This window comes from Salarias fasciatus, chromosome 2 (genome assembly GCF_902148845.1).
Source record: "Salarias fasciatus chromosome 2, fSalaFa1.1, whole genome shotgun sequence".
Classification (NCBI taxonomy): Eukaryota; Metazoa; Chordata; class Actinopteri; order Blenniiformes; family Blenniidae; genus Salarias; species Salarias fasciatus.
The window spans coordinates 20,709,140-20,733,342 of record NC_043746.1 but is presented as its reverse complement, the minus strand read 5'-3'; the positions used below and the strand labels follow the sequence as shown (position 1 = coordinate 20,733,342).

General features: G+C 46.0%; 2 protein-coding genes across 8 annotated transcripts in view; one reads left to right on the top strand and one right to left on the bottom strand.

Annotated features, from left to right (window-relative positions):
- The window catches only part of atp8a1 (ATPase phospholipid transporting 8A1), a 91,431-nt gene extending 76,331 nt beyond the window's left edge, over nt 1-15,100 (top strand). For all 7 annotated transcript variants that reach the window (XM_030115219.1, XM_030115211.1, XM_030115199.1 and 4 more), the window contains 8 exons: nt 719-797; nt 2,292-2,353; nt 2,598-2,654; nt 2,954-3,061; nt 10,930-11,018; nt 11,286-11,378; nt 12,618-12,709; nt 14,477-15,100. In XM_030115219.1, coding sequence (XP_029971079.1) covers nt 719-797; nt 2,292-2,353; nt 2,598-2,654; nt 2,954-3,061; nt 10,930-11,018; nt 11,286-11,378; nt 12,618-12,709; nt 14,477-14,574 — 678 coding nt within the window. In that variant the 3' untranslated portion in view covers nt 14,575-15,100. The remainder of the gene's footprint in view (nt 1-718; nt 798-2,291; nt 2,354-2,597; nt 2,655-2,953; nt 3,062-10,929; nt 11,019-11,285; nt 11,379-12,617; nt 12,710-14,476) is intronic.
- A 3,491-nt stretch (nt 15,101-18,591) lies between these two features.
- Nucleotides 18,592-23,635, bottom strand: shisa3 (shisa family member 3). Its single transcript, XM_030108143.1, has 2 exons — nt 23,027-23,635; nt 18,592-19,582 (listed from the first exon to the last, which is right to left on the bottom strand). The coding sequence occupies exons 1-2, from the start codon at nt 23,295-23,297 to the stop codon at nt 19,002-19,004; spliced, it is 852 nt and encodes a 283-aa protein (XP_029964003.1). The 5' UTR covers nt 23,298-23,635; the 3' UTR covers nt 18,592-19,001.
- Between the last annotated feature and the right edge of the window lie 568 nt (nt 23,636-24,203).

Below are 24,203 nucleotides of genomic sequence, written 5' to 3'. Positions count from 1 at the left end.
AAGTTAGCACGGAGACGTAGATGCAGACTGCGGTCCACGCCGCCGTTTTCCAGGCCCTTAATAATTACAGTGAAAGCAGTTAAATCTCTGTCAGGCCTGTCAGTCTCCATGTGTGTCTCTGAATGGATTTCTCATTTATTACTGCAGTGGTTAAAATTCTCACATGAAAGGGCAGAAGCCGACTGAAATGTAACGAGATGAATGCCGCTCCCTGGCAGCACTGACGCTGTTCAATGTTCTGAATATCGAGTCAAGCACGTGGGTTTTGCTCCTTTACCCTCTGGTTTCTTTAATTTTGTTTTGCTAAACCGGCTGATCTCGAGAGAAAACTACAAGTTAAAACCTGCACGCCGATATTGTCCGCTCGCCTTTCACTCCCGGTACACACACTCAGCAGCCTCTCTCTCCCCCATAACACACACAGAGGATATACAACGTGTCTGTCAGCGGGGTGGCTATTCAGCCAGGAGGCCCCGACAAAACCGCCACTTAGCCCAGCGCTGGGCTGGCACAAAGAGCCCGGGTCAGGGGTCACTTGGAAAGCTGAAGCTCCCCACACCCTTTTCACATGCTTTTTTTTTCCCTTCTTCTTCTTCTCTCCGTCTCTCCCTCTCACTCTCTCCTCCTGGAATCTCCTGCCGCCTCCCAACCCCCTCCTCCTCCTCCTCCTCCTCCTCCTTTCCCTCCATCCTTCTCTCTCTTTCTTGTTTTTTTGCAGGTCTTCTGGGCCCATTGTCTGAACGGCCTCTTCCACTCCGTCATCCTCTTCTGGTTCCCCCTTAAAGCCTTCCAGCATGGTAAGTAGCTCCCAGGGACTGCTCCACGGCTCTCAGCGGACCCGGAGGATAAAGAGGGAGGACAGTCAAACTCACATACTTTGTCTTAATTACTCCTCTCTTCAACCGTCCAGTCATGAATTGCAAACATGTGTGTGTGTGTGTGTGTGTGTGTGCCCCGGTGTGAGCGACACCAGCAGGCGCATGCTTGCACCAAAGAAAGAAAACAGCTTTTAGATGTAGTTTTAAGAACTTCTCCCCTTTTTCATAAATCACTCAGATCAGTGTCCTCTGCGTGCAGAAATATTTTAATCCCAACAGATAAACGTCACTTTTTTTTTTTTTCTGCACTTGATTTCAAATGTAGCTCACAAAACCTCCATTGATCCATGCAGATGAAGTATTGACTCTGCATGTTTTTGCACATTAAGATGCAAGGTTTGTGCGTGTGTGCCGGAGTGAACGCGCGCCCCGAGAATAGCGATCTTTGAGGCGGTAAGTCTTGGTTGGCCGGAGCCGCGGACCACACAAGCTTGGGCCTGCTCTCCAAACAAAGGCGCCAAACCCCTTCAGTCTGACTGACAGCCTGTCAGCAAAGCCTCAGCGCACAGAGGACATGTGACCAGCCGGAAGTAAAAGGAAAAGGAGCCTCTCTTTTCTTTCTTTCTTTTCTTTCTTTATTGGCAGTCGAACCCTGATGATACTCGCAGTCCAAACCCGTATATGCTTTTCCATTGTATTAATTTTGGAAGCTCCAAGTAAAATGTTGGGTTCATTTTAAAGTCAGCATGATTGAATTTGTCTGGGAAAGTAAAATAAAATAAAATAAAGAAAAAGGGGCGTTAGTGCAGCTGGAAAATTCTGAAAGTCTAACTAGCACATTCTGAATGTGCACATGTAAATGAATATTAATAATATAATCCACCCATGTGGGCAACACATGCATGAAAATATGTATTTTCAATCATTTTGTTATTGTCTGTTTTCATTTCATCTACAAATGACAAATTTAAGAAATGCTGTTTTCCATGTACAAAAATACAAACTCAGCATCATTCAGTTTACACTTTAGAGCGCTCCAAAATGTCCCGCTGTCCAAGTTTAATGACCTTCAAGTGCATTTTCCTCACTCGGCAGTTGGAACTTTTCAACTTTGGCATTACTCATGAATTCGTCATCTGCCCTTTTCTCAGCAAAAAGATCAACCAGAAAGTTTCATTTTCGGCCACGCACTCCACTATTCATTCCCACTGATGGATTTTTATACAAACCCTGTTTCCTAATCGTTGTGAAGGAATTAACCTCCCAGCTTCTCTTGATTGATGACTGCAGAAGAGGCGTTTGACGCTGGGTTTCACTTCGAGTTCCCCGTTCCACTCCAATCACTTTACAGCACAGTTCACACTGAGCAGTACTTAAAGTCACATCCTATGTGCGCCGTTTGAAACCCTGAGAGCTCGGAAGAAGGAGGGAGCAGTGACCCCAGACGCCTCCTGTTGTTGATTCTCTTCGCAGATACGGTTTTTGGCAACGGAAGAACTCCAGACTATCTCCTCTTGGGCAACATGGTTTACACAGTAAGTGCACCAATCTTCCTGACAGGCTCTGTTTTTGTTGTGCTGGAGAGTTCATGAGTCGGAGCCAAGCGCGATCCGGTTTCTGTGAATAAACACCAGTTGTCTTTTTGCCTTTCCTTCTGTCTGCCGGTCAGTCCCACTCTTCTATTGCACATCATGTGTATTCCATTCTCTACCTATCTTCTGTGTTTGATGTGTTTCCCGTGGAGCCGGTTCAGTGACGGTGTGATTTATGTCTCTGCAGTTTGTGGTCATCACGGTCTGTCTTAAAGCCGGCCTCGAAACCTCGTCGTGGACGATGGTGAGTGGACAGCTGTCCGGCTGTCCCTGTTCGGTTTCTCCATTTTTTTTACGAGACTTGCTGATATTTATGACATATTTCACATCCTCTTCTTATCTCGGAGTCTCTTTATGGTTTGATCTTGAGGTCTTCTAACTGTAAACCCCCTGACATTACATGCATTGTGAAAGTTTTAAGCCATCAGAAGACACTCAATGTAAAGGCTTCATTCTAGGAAAGGCAGTAATGTTTGTTTGTTTTTTTTAAAGCGAAATTCTAACATTTTCTGTGAACTGACAGTCGTCTGCCTCCTCCAACAGTTCAGTCACATCGCCATCTGGGGAAGCATCGGGCTGTGGGTGGTGTTTTTCATCATCTACTCCTCTCTGTGGCCCCTCATTCCTCTGGCACCCGACATGTCAGGCGAGGTAAACACACACACGTCGGCGTGTTCTCACACACACACACACACACCAACGCTCCCACATCAACAGCCTCCCCCCTGAATTACTAAAAGAAACTGCTGATACAATCATCCGTCACTGACAGACTTGTAGCACCTTGCGATTCATTTTCTTCGCGGTGGTGTTTGTGGGAAAATTCAGACTTTACACTGGAAGCAGGACCGGAGGAGTGTAAACTGTCAGACCTCTGGCTTGTGTTGTGTAATGACTTAATTGGGCCAATTTGCCCAGTGTTTGTGTTGCATTTCCCTCCCTGGGCTCTGAGTATCCACAGGTGACACTGAAACAGCGGGGCAGTCTGAGAGCTGGGGGTGACTAATGCTCTGAAAACCCACCGCACCATCACAGGATTAGAGATTTACTTCAAAATGCCCGTAGAAGTTCATTACATGTTTAAAAAGAGAGCAAAATACACAAATGGGCCCTTTAAGGTATTGTGTACTCTTTTTTTTTTTTTTTTTTTCTTTCAGAAGCTGTTATTTACATGTGAATGTAACTAATGTGTCTTTGGATCACCACATGTGGCCAATAGGAAGCTATTAAACAGGTGACATCTCTCAGTGCATTCTGGGGCCGAGACCGAGGCATCTTTTCATAGGCGCACAAGAACTCAGCAGGGAGCCATTCAAAGAGAGAGGCTGGCATTACACAGCCTGCTGCTGAGGAAAATAACCTCTCAGAGCAAATATTGTCTTTGCAGGGATGCTGTGCAAACGGATCACTTCACGCTGTAGTTTCATCGCCTCTTTAAAGTGGAAATATTCTAAAAAAAAGAAAAGAAGAAGCCTTTTCAGCATGCTTGTTCACTTGCTGGTCACAAACAAGGAACGATCTCAGCCGCAGTCGGAGTATAAGCCTTCATGTCTTTGACCTACCGGAGAAATCCAGAATATTTGGAGAAAACACCCTGCTGTGATCGAACATATCAACTCACCGCATCTCTGTTCTGCCCAGTTCAGATGAAGGTGAACTCCAATTATTTCTTATAAAACAGGAACGATGGTCCATTAGCCAACATCATAAGTGTTTTTTCAACTAGAGGAGCTTTTCCGTTCTGCTGGAAACCTTGGCCTGTAACCCTTTTTATTCCATGTTTACACGCTTTGGCTGAAGTTTAGCATCATTACTTCCAACATGTTGTGATATTGTACGCCAGTAACATAATTACGTCCCAGCTCCTCTGAAGCTCTTTCATTAGCACAGTGTGTGTTGTTCGGTTTATTAGCTGAAACCTCTGAACCGTAAAACCAAACACTTCTGTCAGGATTTTAATTGGCACCTCCCAGAGTGGAGAAATATGGAGACGACCCTCTCCAAACCGTGGCGATCCATATGTCTCCGCCGTCTGGGATCAAATTCAACCTTTACAGGGAGACCACCAGAATGACCAACACAACTGTTGGCTGACGGAGGAGATGCTGCTCATCCCACAAATGCATGTTCCCCATAAGGAAATAATCAGACTTTCCGATGCTATAGAATTCATTGCCAAGCTGCATTGTTGCCTCAAAGGAATCATATTCTACCAAATAAGAATTTCCTCATTTTTGTGTGCTAGAAACTGCTCGTGAACATGAAAACTTGAGATTTTCTGACAATTTTGACTGAGACTTTTTGTTGTGTTGGCCAAATACATGATGATATTTTTTTTGCAGCTTGGAAAAAAAAACAGATTTTGTAGCCAATCACATCAAGTTGTAAGTTTTGTCGCAGTCTGACAAAAGTTTTCTCCCCCGTTTGATCCTGGACTCTTTTAACTTGGTGCTTGTATGTGCATGACACGATAAATAACATAACTAGCTGCACATGCTCAGAAATACTGACTGTTTTGCTCTCTGTTCTTCACTCTGGGACACACACACACACCAACACACACACAGGAGAGGTGTATTAGCTTTGTCCTCTCCTCTGTCTGTGAAGCCCGGTGCTTTCATCCATGCCCTGCAGCACTTGACTGGAGACAGTAATGGTGTCCTGTGGGTAGCTGGTAACCCTATGCCCAGCTCCAGCTCAGGGATGCCAGCACATCATCAAACAGGGACACATCTCTCTGAAACCCGAGAAGGCATCAGAGGCCGAACCTCTGCTTCCAAGACCCTGTAGCCTCTGAAGAGCGGGATTATTCCCCAACCCCGATGTAGCCCCACATATTCCACCCGGCCTCCCCAAAGTGTGCCTGGATCTTCGCTTAAAAAAAAAAAACCTGCGCTCCCCGTCCTCCCATCTACTTTCTTTGCCTCTGTTCTCTCTTCGCTTGCCCCCGTCGAAAAACCGCCCCGAGGGCCGACGGCGCAGCAGACAGCAGCTCCTCTCCTCCTGTTTCTGCTCCCGCTCGTTACGCAGCTCGCCGCCTTTCACAAGAGATGTTAAGCAGCGGCCCGGCTTCACGCAAGACGCATTCATCAACGTCAGGCCAGATATTTTTTTTTTTTTTTGGTGGGGTGGGGGACGATTGACGAGGCAGGTGCAGGGCCCGGTGGCAGAATCGCTCCCAAAACAGCTGGTCTGCTTTTCAGAAGGTGCTCTCAGACTGGCTGGGTCCCAAAAACACATATCTCATCCCATTCTCACCTCACAGAAGTCTGACACAAGTATCAAAAGAGCACGTCAGATTATTCTGTAATCTGCCGCGCTAAGAGGCTTAGCCGCACCTCAGGAGACGTCTCAGGCGCGCTCGGTCACGCTGACCTGCCGTCCGCCGCCCGGCCTCCGCTATCAGCACAGCTGTCTGCACCGCGGCTCGTCTGTCCTCTCACACTTTTCACGCACACCTTTGCTACTTTTTTTTTTTTTTTCCCAGTTTCTGATGCAAGCTGCAGCAAAGCACTTCTCACTCTGTCAGACTGGAGTGCCTGTCATCAGCATGTGGGTTTTGCACCCGGCCAGCGCTTCAGGTTCTTCCACAGTTCCTGCTTGGCGATAAGAAACTTTTTCTCAGAAAGGAATCCGTGTACCGAGAAGGTCGACGGTAATGCTCCACGCCAGGAATAAATACTTCTGTGTTTATGGCTTCATGTTGGATATAGATCAGAAAGACGAGGCATACATGGAAATATTGTTTCAATTAAAGTGAACGCTGATTTACTGTTTAAATTCAGTTACAATTGTCAAGTGAAAATGCAGGTTTTGGACTATGGGAAGAGACTGTTGAGACAATTCTCTCTCTCATACACACACACACACACACACACACACACACACACATATACAGGGAAAACATGCAAACTCACAAAGACAAACATCACAAAGCATTTTAACACTATTGAACCTTTTCAAGAGATTAGAACTGTGGGGAAAAAAGTGAGTCCTTCTGCTATTTTTTCCAAGTTGGGTTCATCTTTTGACATCTGGCTGTTCTTCCTTGTGTTTTGACATTACTGAAAAGTCCGTGTTACTAATGTGGCGTGCTGGTGAATGTGGTTCATGAGTGGATGCTGAGGAATTCCAGTGGGCCGAGCCTCATTTCTCTGTTTTCTGTTAGTGTTTGACTTTTGTAGATATCAAAGACGATGGAGTAGTTCTGATTATGATGAATTCTGTCGGTGGTGACTGGATATGAATCGGTAAAAACCCAGCCGTGCATAATATATTTGACTTTTAACTTAGCGTTTTGATTCCATTATTGTTGACTGTTTTCCAAAGCTTTTTCAGTGGTTTTCCACATTTCCATGCTTTAAACAGTGTTACTCACTGGTGCCTGTACATTTCTGTGTTGTAAACCTTAGAAAGCTGAAACCAGCTCGAGAAAGGTTATCCATCATCTCTGTTTAGTTTTCAGTTAAATGTTTGTTTTTGTTTGCATTTTACCTGAAAGTGTATTTGAAATGCGATATCTGGCAGAAATACTCCTTTCCGCAAGAATCCTGCCAGCGAGAGAAGCTTCCGGGGAGGAATTTGTACTCATGAGAGCCTTTATAAGCTATATTACACTAACTCTGAAAGAGAGATTTGAACAGCGGACAGATGGGAAACAGCACTGATTTGCTTTATTGTTCAGTCTGATTGCATAGTTTTTTTTACGGGGTTCTGTTTAGAACTGAAACAAGCATCCAACACTGGAACTTAAGATTATTTCACTTGATTATATTATTATTCAGATCAGTTTGATATATATTTAAGTCTGTAGTAACTAATGGTGAATAGAGTGTACTAGCTGACCTAGACTGCAGTGTGTGTGTGTGTGTGTGTGTGGAGGAAGAAGTTTGACATTCTGTATTCACACACCGTAAATCACACAAGTGATAAGAGAGTATTTGCACGGTATTTATATTTAGTCAGTATCTTGTAGTCGTTTAGATAAATCCACCTGAAGCGCTCATTGTTTTCTGCACTGATCTTTTTTCAGTCGCAGTTATTGGCTGGTCTGTTTCTACAAATCTGCGGATTTGCCGTCATCCTGCGAAAGCTGCCTGTTTGACCCTTTTTATTGGCTTCCCTTTCCATTTTTCTTCCTCTGTCATCCTCGGCTGACTGGTCATTCAGAAGTGGGCTGCGTTTGGCAGACGTTTATTCATTACAAGGTTGAACCTAACGTAGTTGCACAGAGCAGGCTGTTGGGGATCGGAGCCCAGTTTTGCCAAATGTACAATTTCACCTTTAATTTCCCTTCTCTGCATGAAGCGAACATGCGTCGTGTCGTCTGGTTAAGCCAGTTGGGCAAAGCATCCTCGTGCTTTTCCAAATAAGAAAAAAAAAATGCCTCAACAAAGAAGCCCTGTGTGCTTCAGGGACTCCCGTCTGGATGTGAGCGACTCCGGGATGTTGTACAGCTGCCAGAGCATTGTGCGGCTGGCTTCTCTCTTCAGTCTCGTTTGCTAAACCTATAGCATGCACCGGCTCTGCGGAGTGAATAGTGAAGTTGTGAATGTCCTCATCCAACATTTACCATCACAATAGCCGGCATTAGCATAAAGCGAGCGGCCGAGACTCCGGGCTTTCTGAGGCCCGGTCGGCTGCAGGTGCCGCATTCTGCTGATCAAGTCTTCCTGGAAAAGGAAGCATAAAAACTCAACGTTTGAGAGTCTGGTAACAATAATCCCCTTGAAGTTTTCTTCCATACATAACAGATTTATGTCATTTAATAAAGTTGCGCCTCTGATGCTTTTAGGTTTTACTTACACAGTGTTGAAATGATCAGACATGAGGGATTCTCCTCTTTCCTTAAGACACCAGCAACATTCAGTACAGAGCCTCAGTCCTTTGTTTGACCACTGAAAAGCTTTCTGAGGTAAATGGGGGTCAGATGCCTCGTGTACGAATACTTTTACACTCAAAAGTTTGCGAGAAATCGAAAAAGCAACAGTGGGCTTTAATGAAGAAAGCTTTTGCCTTTAGCCATGCATGACATTAGCTGCACTTGGATCAGGTGATATATTTTGACTGACAACCCATAAATAAACACTTAATGTGTGTTCAACCTCAATGATCATAATTCAGAATATAGGGGGTTAATCGTTCACGTTGAATTGTTACATTGAGTTTGTTTGACCATGTCAGAGAAGTTAAACATAGATTAAAATTTGTTGTGGCGTGACTTGATGTTAAGTTATCAGATTTATTTTCCACAGCCGCAGAGGCGACTTTAAAGAAGTGAAAAGATCTGGTCTCAGTAACGTCATCTGTCAGAAGGATGGAATTCCTTCCCATTTTTCCATCGATGTTTGAATAAAATTGTTCAGTGATGTTAAGCAGTAAGCAGTTTCTGCACCGGCTGAGATTTGTGTGTGTGCGCACGTGTGCGCGTGCGTGCGCGTCTGTCTGCGTGTGTGTGTGTGGCCGTGAGGGGGTCACGGCCTGTCAAAACACTCCCCTCCACGCCAGCGGACACTACTGTCTGTCCGGCCAGACAAGTTTATTAGTTTGTCCTAAAAATACAGCCGAGCTCCCCGGACCTGTCTCACCCCGTCCTGCTCCCAGGGGCCCCCTGGTATGAAACGCCGCCGCTCGACGTCCGCCGGCACCGTGGGCCCCGCTCGCAGTCACGGAGCCCGGCCAGATGCCTGAGGACAAACATTTGTTATTTGTTACTGGATTCGTTTGGATTTTTTGAAAACTGACGTCAAATTCGAGAAACAACAATAAATGAAAGTGGATTTACTGTGTTGACGTTCCGCCGTTTCTATAGCTTGCATCTAATAATCATATAATTGAGGACCAAAAGTTATTTTTTCTGATAAATCTGTATCAACCCTGTATATACATCATTTGTAGCCCAGCCGGTCTGTAGGAGACATATAAATATTGTTCATGGTTTGAGCTTGTGAAAGACTGAAATGGTTTGTTTTTCAAGCTCTTTGACTTTGATTTAATATACTGAGCATACACCCCGAGTTTATTTTCCAAAGACTCTCAAGACAGCTTAAACAGCCCCATTAAAATGCATGATACACTGAATGAAAACGAAAATAATTAAACTGGCTCCCTACAAGAGATGTTTCCACCGGGGGCTGCGTAATTTCAAAATTGACATGAAAATATCCCTGTTAATATATTTTCAGGCTCCAGGTGACGCATAGAAGCTTTATTCATTCGGGTCCCATCTCAGACTGTAGGAGGGGGGGGGGGCAATACTGATTTCCTGTCATTTGGGATTTCCCCTCGCTCGCCGTGTTTTGTCAGACATCAAAGTCCGTTTACAGGTAATGGCGAACAGATTAGCTCATTAGACCGAAGCGGAGTGCTTTGATAGTCGCGACGCTGATCCGCGCCGCGCGCATCCGAAGGGTCGCGCTACAGGAAGGACGCCGTCGAGGGGCCCGGGCTTGAAAGAAGTGGCTCGCCGCAGTGCGAGGAGTGTGAGTTTTTGCACTTTGACATGTAATGACAGATAGTTTCAGTGCGGCGAGCCAAAGCAAACACGGCGCTTCGCCCCCGCCGAGACCGCGCGGTGTCTCCCCGCCGCTCTGAACCCAAAACAGCCTCATCGCTCAAGAAGTCAGAAGCGAACATTTGTTATTTACTGTGCCGGAATCAAACAGCGCTTTGTAATTTAAAGGAGGCATGTGACAGCGGAGTAAAACATCTCGGCCTGAACTTTCAGTCAACTCCGCAATGACGAAACGCCGCAGACAGTGAGCTGTTAAGACTTTCTTCATGGTCTTTGTGTCTACGTGCGGGGAAACAGCAGCAGGCTCTTCGTGTAGTATTGACATATTTAGGACGGCGTTTAATCTAGAAAAGAATTTACAGATTGGTTTGCGAAGCAATATATATGTCAGATACTGACCGATTGTTCTGGACCCGGGCCGAAACAGTTCCTCAGCTCGTCTTTGGCTTTCAGGGGTTCTAACTGCTTCTTCTCTGTGAAACGTCTCCGAAATCCAATATTAAACTTAAATACTGGTAATTACATGCTTTCACACCTCATCAACACTCACTCACGCTGAGCGGCTGCCGCACCGAACGTATCATTAGAGGGCTCTCGGATGACGACCCTCGGCGTCCCGCGATGAAGTGACAGGAACTCTCAGCGCGCCGCACACTCAGCCGCTTCCCTTTGAAAGAGATACCGCCGTCCAAACACATGGCAGGTACTTCCTCTGCCCCGGAGGACCGAGCGGCGGAGACGCTCCAAACACAAACATGGTATCATTTAGTCACGGTGGATTTGAACCACCACGGGAACACTGTCTGGAGCCGTTTTCTATCAGTTTTCACAACGGCGGAGTTTGTTTTGGGCTGTTTTTGTTTAGCGGCGTCTCGGCGGATGGCTCCTCTTATCAGGCGTTTCTTCTCTTTAAAAGCTCTTCTTTTTATCTCCTCGCTGGTTGAACTCTGCATTGTCTACAGTGACCGCTGAATAGTGAGTGTGTGTGTGTGTGTGTGTGTGACAGGCGGACATGATGTTCTCGTCAGGAGTCTTCTGGATGGGCCTGTTCTTCATCCCCGTCACCTCGCTGGTCTTTGACGTGGCCTACAAAGTGTGAGTTCTCTCCACACCCTCTTTGCTCCCCGGCTGCCCGACGCACATCAGATACAGGAAATTCCTCCAGAATCTCTTCTATCTGCACCAGAAATTCCTACAGGAGTTCTGACTTCGAGCATCTTCCTGTACGGGGAGTGTTGGTTGCTGTAACTCCAGTCGACAGAATATTCATGGAGTCGGGGACGATTTAGAAAAGCTGAAGTTTTACTTTCTGTGACATCTTATCTGTGATCCTGTTTTTGCGAAATGTTCCCAAATTCACAGCGTGAAGAAGGCGTGTTTCAAGACCCTGGTCGATGAAGTTCAGGAGCTTGAGGCTTTATCCAAAGATCCTGGAGCAGTGGTGCATGGGAAGAGGTACAGCTTCCATTTATTTTACCGCTTCTGTGTTTGGATGTAACATTGATTTCCACAAAATGTGCCAGTACAGTTATTTTTAGTACACCAAGCAGAAGCTATTGTTGGTTTATGGTTTATATTTACTGTAAAACAGACTGGGAAACTGTTTCTCCTGGAGCAGTTATTCGCTTTTGCATTGCTGGAAGATTTGTTAATTACATCTAAAACCGTTGCTGAGTTTTGCATTTCGTCTTTTAATGTGATGGGAAATATTTTGTTGGAACAAAACTGTCCAAACGTAGACGTAGTTCACTGCGTGGATGGGAAGCTCCTCTGAAAACAGTCTGATTTGCTCACATGGCTCACGTTAACACGACGGCCAGCTGACAAACCGGTATTGACTCTGAGTATCATGTCTCCCAAATTGATCACGGCTGCACGGTCGATCTTCCCTCCTGTCTTTCACAACATGTGAGGCATTTTCTCAACATCAGAATGGAGGGAGAATCGCGCGTGTCCTTCTAAATCCATCAGATGTCTGAAATCCTCGGGGCTCCGCTGCCAGCTGTATTCCTCTGTGGAAGAGAAAAAAAAGCTCAAAATTGCTGCTAAATTGCAGACGTTTGACTGTAATATCAGCAATCATGTCCAAAGATTGGTTGTGTCTGAAATACTGCACGTCTCATTTTATAGCAGCAGTCATCCTATATTAAAGCCATACATTATACGTATTTAAAAAAAAAAAAAAGGAAAAAGAAAAAGCATTAGCTGATGCAGGTCCGCTCTGCTCTCTGGAGTCAGAGGCCTGCAGCAGGCATCAGTGTGAGATCTTCCACTGGCTGAAAGCGATCCTCCTGCCTGGCTGCAGGCCCAGACCCAGCAGGCTTCTCACACACACACACACACACACGCACACGCACACACGCACACACGCCTGTAGAAACAAACACAGAGAGATACATACACTCAAATACATAAATAATGTCTGCATATGTGCATGTAGTGCACACACACACACACACACACACACACTCTCTTATTAGCTTTCCGTGAATGCACCGTGGTCCTGGCGCAGTGTAAAGTGCTCGCTCTCCCTCGCTCGCCCTACATGGTGTTTGCAGCAGCAGGTAGAGATGTTGACACTCAGGAGGAGCTCGGACAGCCTTGATGTATGAGTCATTAAATCTGCCTGTGGTGCGCAGTGTGCCGCTAACACACTACATGTTTCTGTGTGCGCGTGTGTGTGTGTGTGTGTAGTTTGACAGAGAGAGCCCAGCTCCTGAAGAACGTCTTCAAGAAGAGCACAGTCAGTCTGTACCGCTCCGAATCCATGCAGCAGAACCTGCTCCGTGAGTGGCACAAACTTTCCTCCTCTCTTTCCTTCTTTCTTTCAATTCACTTTCCTTCACTCATTCCTCCCTACATTCCTTCTTTCCTTCATTCCTCTTCTCTTCCTTCCAACCAATCTGTCTGCATCATTCCTCACACGTCCCTCTATTCTTCACCCTCTCTCTCTCTCTCTCTCTCTCTCTCTCTCTCTCTCTCTCTCTCTCTCTCTCTCTGTCTCTCTCTCTGTCTCTCTCTCTCTCTCACTCTCTCTCTCTCTCTCTCTCTCTCTCTCTCTCTCTCTCTCTCTCTCTCTCTCTCTCTCTCTCTCTGATTTATTTGCTCCCACATGCACTGTGTTGTTGCGCCGTCAGGGGAGGAGATGGAGCATGATTATTCCTCCACTGGAACGAGTAGCTCGTCTTTCGTCTGCAGGGAGACGGCAACACTCTGCTCATCTCACTTATAATGTTTTTTTTTTTTTTTTTCTTTCACCGCTCAGCAAACGGCCTCATAAATTCCCCGTGTTGTAATCTGTCATAAATCTATCAGACACAGTACTCGCATGATTTAAGGGGTTTGTTTCAAGCTTAGGAAGATAGATGAACTGATACAGTCTGGATTATATTTTTACCTTCATATCACGGGCGTGTTCACGGAGCTTCTTTCACATCTGGTTCTCTGCTGGTGTCAGACTGAGTCCGAGACACTCAGCTGATCATAAAACCGATTTGGCCGCCGTGAACAAAGGTAGCGAGCGACGCTGTGATCTGCGGTCTTCTTCTCCGTCTGTTGTCCCACTGCGCTCAGAATCAGGAGCTCCCGGGACCGGAGGCCCGGTCAGTCTGTCAGTAATCGGTCAGTAATGAGAGCCGCTGTTGTTTCTCAGCTGGAGGCGAAAACAAAAGCGCTCCTCACTGGATTAATCCACCGGCCGGAGCGGCGGTTACTGAAACCGCGTCGACGGCCGTAAATCCCATTTGAACGGAGCTTAAAGCCACAGCCGATTCTGACCTTTTCTTTTTTTTTTTCAGAATTTGATCCTTTGAGTGATTTTTTTTCTTCTTCTCAGCATGTGTTTGGTTTGGTGTTTTCTGTTTTTCTCTGTTCTTTTTCTGTCTTTTGTCTGATTTGTTTGTTTCTTGTTTTTTTTGTTTGTTTGTCTCATAGGTGGGGATGAGACCGTTGTTGTGTGATTCCTTTTTTTTTCATTTCATTACTCAAACCTCACCTCCTTAAGCTCTCCGGCCCCTCTGTAGTTCTCTGTAGCCCCTCTATAGCCGCCGCCGCCCCCCCTCTGGTAGTTGACTTCCTGTCCTTCCCCTCGTGTGCCTTGCTGCTTCCTGACTCGAGCTCGGTCGAGCCAGATAACGATCAAATGACGAAATGTTGCGCTGTTATTCCCCCACAATGCACTCGGTCTCAGCGGGGTCCTTTGAACTTGCCCGCTGGCCTCCAGGTACTGAGCGAGTCATTTGACACCTGAAGGTGAGTTTAGGGGTCAGAGGTCAGGGGAGATGCTGTAGAAAAGTTTAGGTGAAAGATTTTAGCGCAGCTTTTTGTAAAACAGATGCAACTGTGGGGAAGTCATGCTTATGTGTTTATTTTAATCATCAAAATGGTTGGAAATGTGCTTATTTCAGATTAAACGATGAGCTTTTTGGTTTTATTATGAACTTTATTTGAGCAAAATTTCCAACCTCCATCGTTTTATTTTGTTCATTTCTTCATTTTGATGTCGCATTTCTTGCCGTCGGACCGTCGTTTTAACGGCCTCCTTGTGTTCCCAGACGGCTACGCCTTCTCTCAAGACGAGAACGGAGTGGTGTCTCAGTCTGAAGTCATCAGAGCGTACGACACCACCAAACAGAGGACCAACGAGTGGTGAGCCGCCGGCCAGCCCGGAGCCGCCGCCGCCGCAGCAGCAGCCGTTTCCCGAGCCTCCAGCACCGAGAGGCGTTTATGGACATGAAACGGACAGAGAGTCACGTTGTGTAGTCTTTGAAAAAGGGAGAAGAAATTAAAAAAAAAACAAGAAAAACACACACACACACAGAAAAACCCCCACACGGAACAAAAGACAACGGTGTTCACTATCAGCTGTAGTTGTGTGTCCAGCAGACATGATGAGCACTGTGCTTTCTTAGCGGTCCGTGGTCTGAAGTTCTTCACTGTTCTCGCTGTGAACGTCTCCTTCCTGTTGATTTAAGGAAGCTTTTAGCACTGAGCCAAAATGCCTAAATAAATTTTAAAAAAATTTAAAAAAAAAAATCATTATTGAATCAAAATCTTAAAACACTGTTATTAAAGTCAAAACACTGGACAGCGAGTCGTGGTTGAGGATTTGAACCTGTGAAGGATTGCCAAAGAGCAGTCGCGGATACAATCGTCCAAGTACTCGTGAATTCGGAAAACATTGAACCAAATGTGATTAAACTCCTGCGTGTATTCCAGCACTCAACAGGCCACTTCAGAGCAGATGTTTGTAATATTTTCATTTTCTTTCTTTTTTTTTTTTTTTTTGCACTCAAAGAAGCATCTATTGTGTAAAGCCTTACATTTGCTCATGCCTTTGTCCTTCTTCGTCTCGTCGTTTTAAAGTATTTAGATATCGTGCCTGGTTTTTCGTTCGTTGTATTTTTTTTGGTTTAGGATTTTAAGAAGTTGCCTCCTGCAACCTACACTCGTCCTTTCTCCACCGTTTCTACAGCATAAGTATTGCTCTCCACCAGTACAGTTGCATTCCACACATCACTCCTGTCTCAACAATCACAACGGTGCCTAAGTACAACTTTTCCCTCTTAGAAGAAGAAGAAGAAAAAAAAAAGATAGCCAAGAGTAGTAAAGCCAGTTAGCTTACACCAGTGCTACACACAAACACACACTTACCGAAGACAGCGTCGGTGTCTCCCCACCGGAAACGACAGAAGCTGAGAGCAGGATCAGTTCCTGCAGAGGCGGGCTGCAGGCTCTCCGACGGTCTCCTTCAAGCTCACACTGGCAGGAGTGTTTCCCTCAAAATGGAGATTTTATCCTTCTAACATAAGTGCCATTAGCTTAAGGGAGAGAAAAAAATATTAGCCAGGAATCTCCACAACAGTATGGAAACTACTTTGTCTCTATAGTTATTTTGTGGATTTGTATTTTTATATTGGAGATGTATGAATTTTGCATTGACTGGCTTTGTAATGACTCGTCTGTAACTTTTAAGTTTTGTTTTGTTTTTTTGTTTTTTTTTTCTTCTGATAAACTGGCAGGATAGATGTAACAAGAAAACGGAGCTTTCTTAAATGTCTTGTTATTAATATTAATATTGTTACAGCTTGATTTATTTATAATTGACTACTTAATGTCTGTGGGATTGCTTTCTTCTCCCTATGGGAGATCAGATTTCTGATGGTTTGAGTGTGTGTGTGTGTGTGTGTGCGCGTCTCGGTTTATTGCCTGCATGTGCATGTGCTGTACGTATGGGGAGAGTTTGTGTGCGCGCGTGTGTGTTTGTGTGTGTGTGTGTGAGTCACCTCTACTGTGGATAACTTCAATGTATGCATTGCATGTCTGTGTCCTTTACACAAGACTGGGAGTTCTGGGGCCTCTGTGTGTTTCTGTTGTTGTGAGCGTGCGTGTGCGTGTGTGTGTGTGTGTGTGTGTGTGTGTGTGTGTGTGTGTGTGTGTAGTGACGCTTGCTCCAGTTGTCCGTCTGCACGACTCCAGGTATAGCTATGGTGTATTACTGTGTGCTGATGCATGGCCCATACGGGAACACGGGAGCGTGGCCGTCCGGTGTGACTGTGTGTGTGTGTTGGCGGTCGGACCCGGACCCGGTCTCTCGGCCCGGCCCGGCCCAGACCGTGGCGGTCCTCCGATGCTCAGCTTGCTTCCGACAGGAGATGTTGCACAATGCACTCCATGTACCTTCTCCAGCTGTGGACTTCTGGTATTATCTGATTTCTTCTCTCCGGTCGTTCATGTTTGTAACTTGTTTTCTTCACGCGGTGTACCTCTGCTTCACGGGAAAGCTCTCTTGCGTTTTTAGGATTATCCTTTACTTTTTTTTCACGCCGGTCTCCGGCGTGGAAACTCGGCTCGGTTGTCAACTTTTCGTCGAACACTTTCCAAACAGCTGAATGTGAATGTCGTCCTCGTGGAAGGCCTGGACTGTTGCTTTCTTTTCTCCGGGAAAAAAACATAAAAACACACGTCGTTGTCTGTGAAGGTCGTCGGCTGCATGAATGGAAAACACAAACTGTTCTCTGAAGTGTTAACTGTACTACTTTGATTCTCCCTCGAGTGTTGATCACTTTACAAAAGAGGAAAAAAAATGCACCTTTAACTTTTCTTTTCTTTTTTTTTCTTCCAATATTTGTTTCTTTTTCTGTCATTTTGTTCAATGATTGTTCTGCATGTTGGGACTGCAAAACTTATAAGTGTTGTCTTTTACTGCCATGAAGGACTACTGAAATAAACTTTACAATCATCAAGGAACAACGTGAACGTCTGGGCTGATTTGTTTTCCCCGTGTGTGCGCAGATCCATATGTGTGTATGTGAAGGGGGGAGGAGGGGGGGGGGGTGGGCAGAAAATGTAAACAGGAAAAGGCAGGGACAACTGTGACTGCTAACAGGACAAACAAATGAATAACAACAAGATATTCAGTCCTTATGTGTTATGATTGTGGAGTTCAGTCAGATTTCTGCTCCTGGGATCCTTCCCAGCCGGTTCCTGTTGACTCAGTTCAGCAAAGAGCCGTTTTCCTTAGGAATCAGTATATCAAAGATTCTGTTTTTCAAATCGTTCCCATCTAAAGATTTCACCGACTTCACAATTTGTCGGTAATCATGAAGATTATTCCAAAATCCGCTCAGAGTTTTCAATATTTTTGCCGTCTGTGGGTTTGACGCGTCTCCGGTTACAGGCGATGGCTGCCGGTGCAATTTCTCGCTCCAACAAACATTTGCTAAGAAGCAGAGGAGCCTGTGATTGTATCTGATTACAGAGGAACCAAATAAAGAAGTCGCTTAAAGCTGCCGGTACGCTGACCGAGCCTCCGCTGGGAGACAGATCCTAATCTGAAAGGGGTTTCCTGGTTAAATAAAGGTGAAATGAAAAGTGAAAAGCAGCAGTCGTACGCTTACTGTGTATAAGCCTCTTATCCTGACACTGCTTATAATCGTAGATTTTGTGTTTGACTTCTTAAAAATCCTATCAAAGATATAATTTAAGTGTGTTTTTGATGTCTTTATCGAGTAAGAATGATTTTCGTTTTTCTTGAAATGGCTTTCTAAAAGTCCAAAAACAGAAGTGAATCATGACTGTTTGACGTACAAACATTCAGTATCTGGAGTTTATAACCTGGATCATACTTTTAAGGATAACTTGGAAAAGAAGCTGGAAACTTTTTTTTTTCCCCTCCCTTCTTTTAATCTTGGCGAAGATGTAAAGAATCCGGCCCATCCGAATGATTTAGAAACGTCTCTAATCAGTGTGGAACGCGATACTGACGTTCAGGCTGACAGTATAAACAGCACCTGAGCAAGTCGGCGCATCTGCGAGGAATTAAATAACTCCCGTCCTGTTTAGCGAAGAAGACTGCGAGCGTCCTTCGTGCCGACGGGCCAAGTCTATTTCACAGTCAGGTAACCTTAAAAAACAGAGCCGGCCTTGTTGGGACTCTGCCATACCTGCCGGGTTGCAACCCAAACCTCTATTTCTGGGGCGAGTTGTTTCTAACACTGTGGCGGCGCCACGCTCATTGAGCACTGACAATGACTGATCTCAGCGCCGCATTCCTGCTGGGAAGTCTGGCGCAAGAATGAGCGACAGGTAGTGAGCTCCGCTCCGGTTTCCTCCCCCCTCTCCCCGTCCCCCACCGTCCCACTCACGGCCGTACGGCGTTTGGCTTGGATGTCGTTTAATAAACTTTTACATATATCAGTGCACGCAAGTTACTGACATTATTGACTGTAAATTAAGGAACCAATACGATAAAACCCTGATCTGGGTGAAATGTCTGTACAACAGAAAAAGTTCACATTTGCTCCATACATGTTCCGTGTCTCATTCGATTGTCTAAAAAGAAACAAAAACAATCCCATTACGTCCCTGTTAACAAAGTCTCACACACTTCAGGTCCGATGATGGCTCCTCCACATCCCCTCTGAAAACACCAGCGAGGTCTTCAGTGGTGCCAAAGTGCACTGAATTTGAAGCATCAGGCTTCAGCTCTGCTTCTCCAGCTGTGTGTGTGTGTGTCTGTGTGTGTGTCCTCACCAGCTCGTGTCCTAAAGAGCTGGTAAGCCCCCCCCGGTTGCTCTGTCAGCTCTGTCCGAAGTCGGCGAAGCCCTTGGCCGCCGCGAAGGCGTCGGGCTGCAGGGGGAAGAAGTACTGCTGGGGCAGGAGGAAGCCGGCGCTCTGGGAGGGGTGGTGGGAGGGCTGGTGGAGCTGCAGCTGCGTGTGGGTGGAGGCGTGGGCCGCCGGGGGGGACGTGTAGGGCGGAGGGGGAGGCGGGGGTAGAGTCTGTGGGGTCTGGGTGGGACTGGAGGCCGGGGAGGAGACGGCGGCAGACACCAGGCAGCCGTGCTGCTGCTGCTGCTGCTGCTGCTGCTGACTGGGACCCCCCAGGGAAAACCTCCGCATGGAGCTGCCCCCTCCGGCGGAGCTGGAGCTGGTGGTGGCGGTGCTGGACTGCCTCGACGGGGCGCGCAGGCTCGGCGGCGCCGCGGTGAGGATCATGGGGATGGTCTCGCCCTGGCAGCTGCGCAGCGAGAAGCGGATGGGCTGCTGGGTCGGCTGCTTGGGCCGCAGGCAGGTGCAGCAGTAGACGGCCACCAGCGAGCCCACCACCACGAAGGCCACGAAAATGCTCCCCACCATCAGGAAGGGCACGTAGACGGGCTCTGAGGCGGGAGGAAACAACGGGTCAGCACAGAAACGGCAGCTTCCTGCGGTGTGAAGTTATTACAAAACTCACTTTCAAAGCACTATTTGAACCATTAACACTAGGTTTACCAACTAGGGGCCGGTTTGGCCCAACCCGTCCCAGAACCCATAGAGGGGCCACAGTGGCTCAGTGCTTTTGAATACACAAGTCGGTGTCCTCCAGCCAGCCACCTTTCATTTGTAAATGCAGCCACTACGCAATGCATCATGCAGGAATGAGGCCCAAACAGAGGGAGAAGTGTAGCACACACACCAATGTTCAGCTGATGCTTCTAAAACTCTCTTCATGTGATAGTTTGTATCAGTTTTACACAAATGACCATTTTCAGAAGAGAAAACTTTGTTGTGGATGTAAAGTATCATTTTGAATGAGAATTGGGGGGGTTGCACATTTTATTAGTGTGTATTTCATAGTTAAAAAAATAAGATATATTTCTTCCGGTGCATCTGTGGGTCCTGCGTATGAAAACAATATTTGTTATAACATAGTATGTACAGTGCCTTGAAAAAGTCTTCACCTCCTTTGAATTCTTTGCCCTTTTTCTTCAATTTCATACTTTAAACATTAAGTTATAAAATTGGCATTTTTTTGTGAGGAACCAACATCAAGTGCAGTGAAATGAAATTTGTACAACATTTAAACTTTTTTTTTAGAAATAAAAACCTGAAAAGTGGGATGTGCAATATTATTCACCCCATTTTCTCATAGTGGCTTCAGAAGTTGTCTGATCGTTTCCTCAATGATCAAATGTTGAGCTAATGACTAAACAGAGTCTGAGTGCAATCCAGTCTTAGAACAGATGTGACAAACGCAAAACTACACTCTTCTCTTTGCCACAAAATCAGCCCTTCTGTTGAGGTGAGGTTTGAGGTGGCCTTTTCATAAGGCTACCTCCTGCACTGAAGTGCCTTTCTCCCCCTCACACTCTGGCCCCCAAACCCCCACCACAAAAAACAAATCCATTGTTTGGAGAAAGAATCTTCCTTCCTGGCTCTTCCCCCCCAATAGGTATGCATGAGCCAACAACCTGGCAGGTATCGGCTGCGTTTACAAAAGAAAAGCAGGCCAGTGAGTGGCCGCTGAGCTGTGCACTGAAAACCAGGGGAAAAGGGGAAGAGTTTCATCGGTAGGAAAGAAGAACCTGGGATTACAAAAAATTCATTGAGTTTGGAAAGAATCTTCCTTCTTGGCCGATTTGCCAATTTTATATATTTATGTTTGAAGTATGAAATTTAACAAAAGGCCAAAAAATTCAAGGGGGAAATATACTTTTGCAAGGCGCTGAATGTGCTTGTAGAAAATAAAACACTGAATCAGCATCTAATGTAAAACTGAAGTAAGAGGTCGACGCACTTTATGTTTTTAATTTCTTCCTGTGATTTATTGATGATGCACAGAATTCAGTCTGCCTGGCTGATCCGGGCACCTCCCGATGAATCTTATTCATTGTGCCAAGGATGGCGGTCTTCCGTCGGAGGAGTTGTTTGGCGAGAGCCAGAGACATGAAGAAATGTATCTGTTGTTACCGTTCTGCCTTTGTCCAGAAACGGCTCCATCAGCTTTATCACCACATCTTCTCCCACTCTCACTCCCTTGGCATGGCTGGGGTCTTTCCCAACATAGGGGGTCATGTTGCACACATATTTAGTCTTCAGGTCACATGCCACCCAGAACTTTATCCCAACCTTGTCTGGTTTTGTTGCAATGTATTGCAAGAAACAGCATTGAGATTTTGTTGGGAACAGCTGTTTGTCTGTGGTGATGTGCCTGCCTGGATTGTAGGACCAAATGCAGTTTGCAACAAAGAAACTCCAAACATTAGAGATTGGGGGAAACCTGTCAGTCTCAACTGGGTCCCAGTCAAACACCTGGGAGTTACATCACAATTTGTGATGGGTAAAAAAGTTAATTGTGCTTGGAAAGAATCTTCTCTGCCAAACTCAGGAGGACATCTCAAAGTAGTCCCTGGCTGTTTTCAAGCCTCCTCCTCCCCCTCAGAGGTATGCATGAACCAACTAACTGGAAGGTATCGGCTGCATTTACAAATGAATGGTGGCTGGCTGCAGGAGAACGACTTGTGTATTCAAAAGCACTGGACCACTTTGGCCTCTCTGGGTTTCCCAGGGAGGCCAGAAAATCCTGGTATTCCTAGTGTTAAGGAGACGTCAGGTAGTTTTTAAAGTGCTTATAAATCCTACGCACAGGGAAGAAGTCAGGTCTTGATTTGTTTAAGCTAGAGCTGTTATTTATATTGGATATAATCGTAATACTAAACATTTCAAATCACCTCATTGATTTTTAATCCTTTGAACAAAGCAGAGACGCATTCCTGCTGCAAACACAAACATCTCCAGTTTCAGCTCATGAAGCCCCTTCACACTCCGGGAGGAAACCCACCGGTTTATTTATTTTCACAGTGGGGAAAATAGGAAATTCTGAGCGTGCCGTCCATTAAGTAAAACGCTTATGAGCTTATCTATTCAGGAAATTTAAAGAAAACTGATAAGACCTCTTGGGTTAAAGCAGGCCATTATTAAAACCTTCACAACCAACAGAGGGTTAAAGAAATGAGCTGCCTTCTCATGATGTTGTGATTACTTCTGCTTGAAAATTAGCGAGCTGTCAAAGTGACTGTTGCTTTCTATTTGGCAGCACAATAGGCCTGCTTGTGCGAGGGCAGTTCTGACTGTGGAAAACATTCCTGGACTGTAATCCGGCTCGGCTCGATCGAGTTTCGAACTAATTTCTGCTTAAAAATTTCTGACAGGGATTTGTTTGGAGAGCCGAGGGACTGACGGGGCCGGGGGTCATCAGATGCTCATCCAGGTTCTGCTGCTTGGGCCAATGAAAATTTGGAGAGTGCAGAGATAAAGGATGGAGTCTGGGTGAAGAGAGATCCAAACATTCAAAACTGAGGCAACGCAGTGGACATTAAAAGTGACAAGTGAGGGAAACTGCATGAAGAAAACCTTTTTGACAAATAAATCAACTTTCTGATAATAATCAAGTTTCTGTCAGACACTGGCAAAATATAGATGCGTAATAATCATGTCAAAGCAATTAACTTTTAACCAGACAAAAGTGGATTAAAGCCACCAAAACAATGGGCGTTATTTCTAGAGGGGAAACTTCTGCTGAAGTTTGAGTTACAAACTTTTTAAATGGAAAAAAAGCAAAACTTAATAGAAATCTCTCTTCATCTGAAAGGATCGGTGGTCCGATTGTAGAAAACCAGCTGAAGTGTGCTTCAGCAAAGCAGTGACAATCAGCCTGCTGTTGTGTCTTGATTGTTCAAGTGACCTCTGACCTCTTCCTGGCAGATCTGTCACAGCGTGTATAGGATGCGTGAAGTCTCCACTCTATGCAATAAAAAAATAAAGTTTTGAAACTCTGTTCTTACGTGCAGCGAACTCGGTGTTGTCCACCTCCCGGTCGTTGGTGCAGCCGCCCTGGTCCAGACGCGCGTCCGCGGCCGCGCAGCAGTAGCGCAGCGCGCACGAGCCGCAGCACACGGTGGCGTCCATCGTGTCGAAGTCCTCCGGACACTGGAAGCCCTCGTGATAATTCCCATTAGCGTCCAGCCAGCCGTGGCAGTACTCTCCCTGGGCGTCTGATATCCGCAGATTCCAGGTCAGATATCCGAGCAGCAGGCAGCTCAGCACGCGCACCATCCCGGCGCGCCGCTTCAGCCCCGGGACCACCGGGAGCCTCTCAGGCAGAGCGGGTTTACCAACTCAGCATGTGAGGACACTTTACAAAGAACCAAACACACCCCGGAAAGTCCGATCCAAACGCGTGAAGCTATGTCACCGTCATCTTCCCCGCATCTCCGCCGCCGCGCGCCAACAAGTTGAGCTGAGTCCTCTCCGGTTTGTCCAAAGCTCTGCTTTCAGCCTCTTCCAAAAATCTCATTACTGAACTTCTGTCTCGAAACTAAATGTCGAAGAACAAACCGCGCTGCGGTGTCTGGTCATCGGCAGGAGCTCCTCGCGCTACGCGCTGTCCGTACCGTGCGTTGCAGAAGTTGTGCGTCCTCCCGCAGAGCTGCAGGTTTTTATGAGCGAGGGGCGCGCGCACGTCCCCCTCCAAATAGAGCGAACGTGCGCGATCACGTTCCCCGGCGGCGATGGTGGTGCAGGGATGCAAATTGTTCACTGATGAAGGCAAAGAAAGTCCTCAGATAACATGTTGACCTCCGACAGAAAACGGAAACATTACGCAAACTTTATCCATCCTTTAATTTGCCACAAATTGAATGAACATAGCGGTCCACTCGTGAGTTTTGTTGTTACGGGTTTAAGTAGTTTGGTGTGGTTTCAGATGTGATCCATCCATCCATCCAATCTGTGCCATAGCCACGTGCAAATAGACTTTTTTTTTATCTACAACTGAAAAAAACTGTAAATAAAAACTGTCTGGAAACAAAAGTTTCCACTGGAGAAGAAATTATTCTAAAAAGTTTGTCTTACAGTTTGTGGACAATCCTGCAATACTGGGAAGTATACTGACAAACTGAGAGGTTTTAACACCCGTGACCGCAAAACGAACCGATTCTGCACCTGAATGTGTGTTTTTCG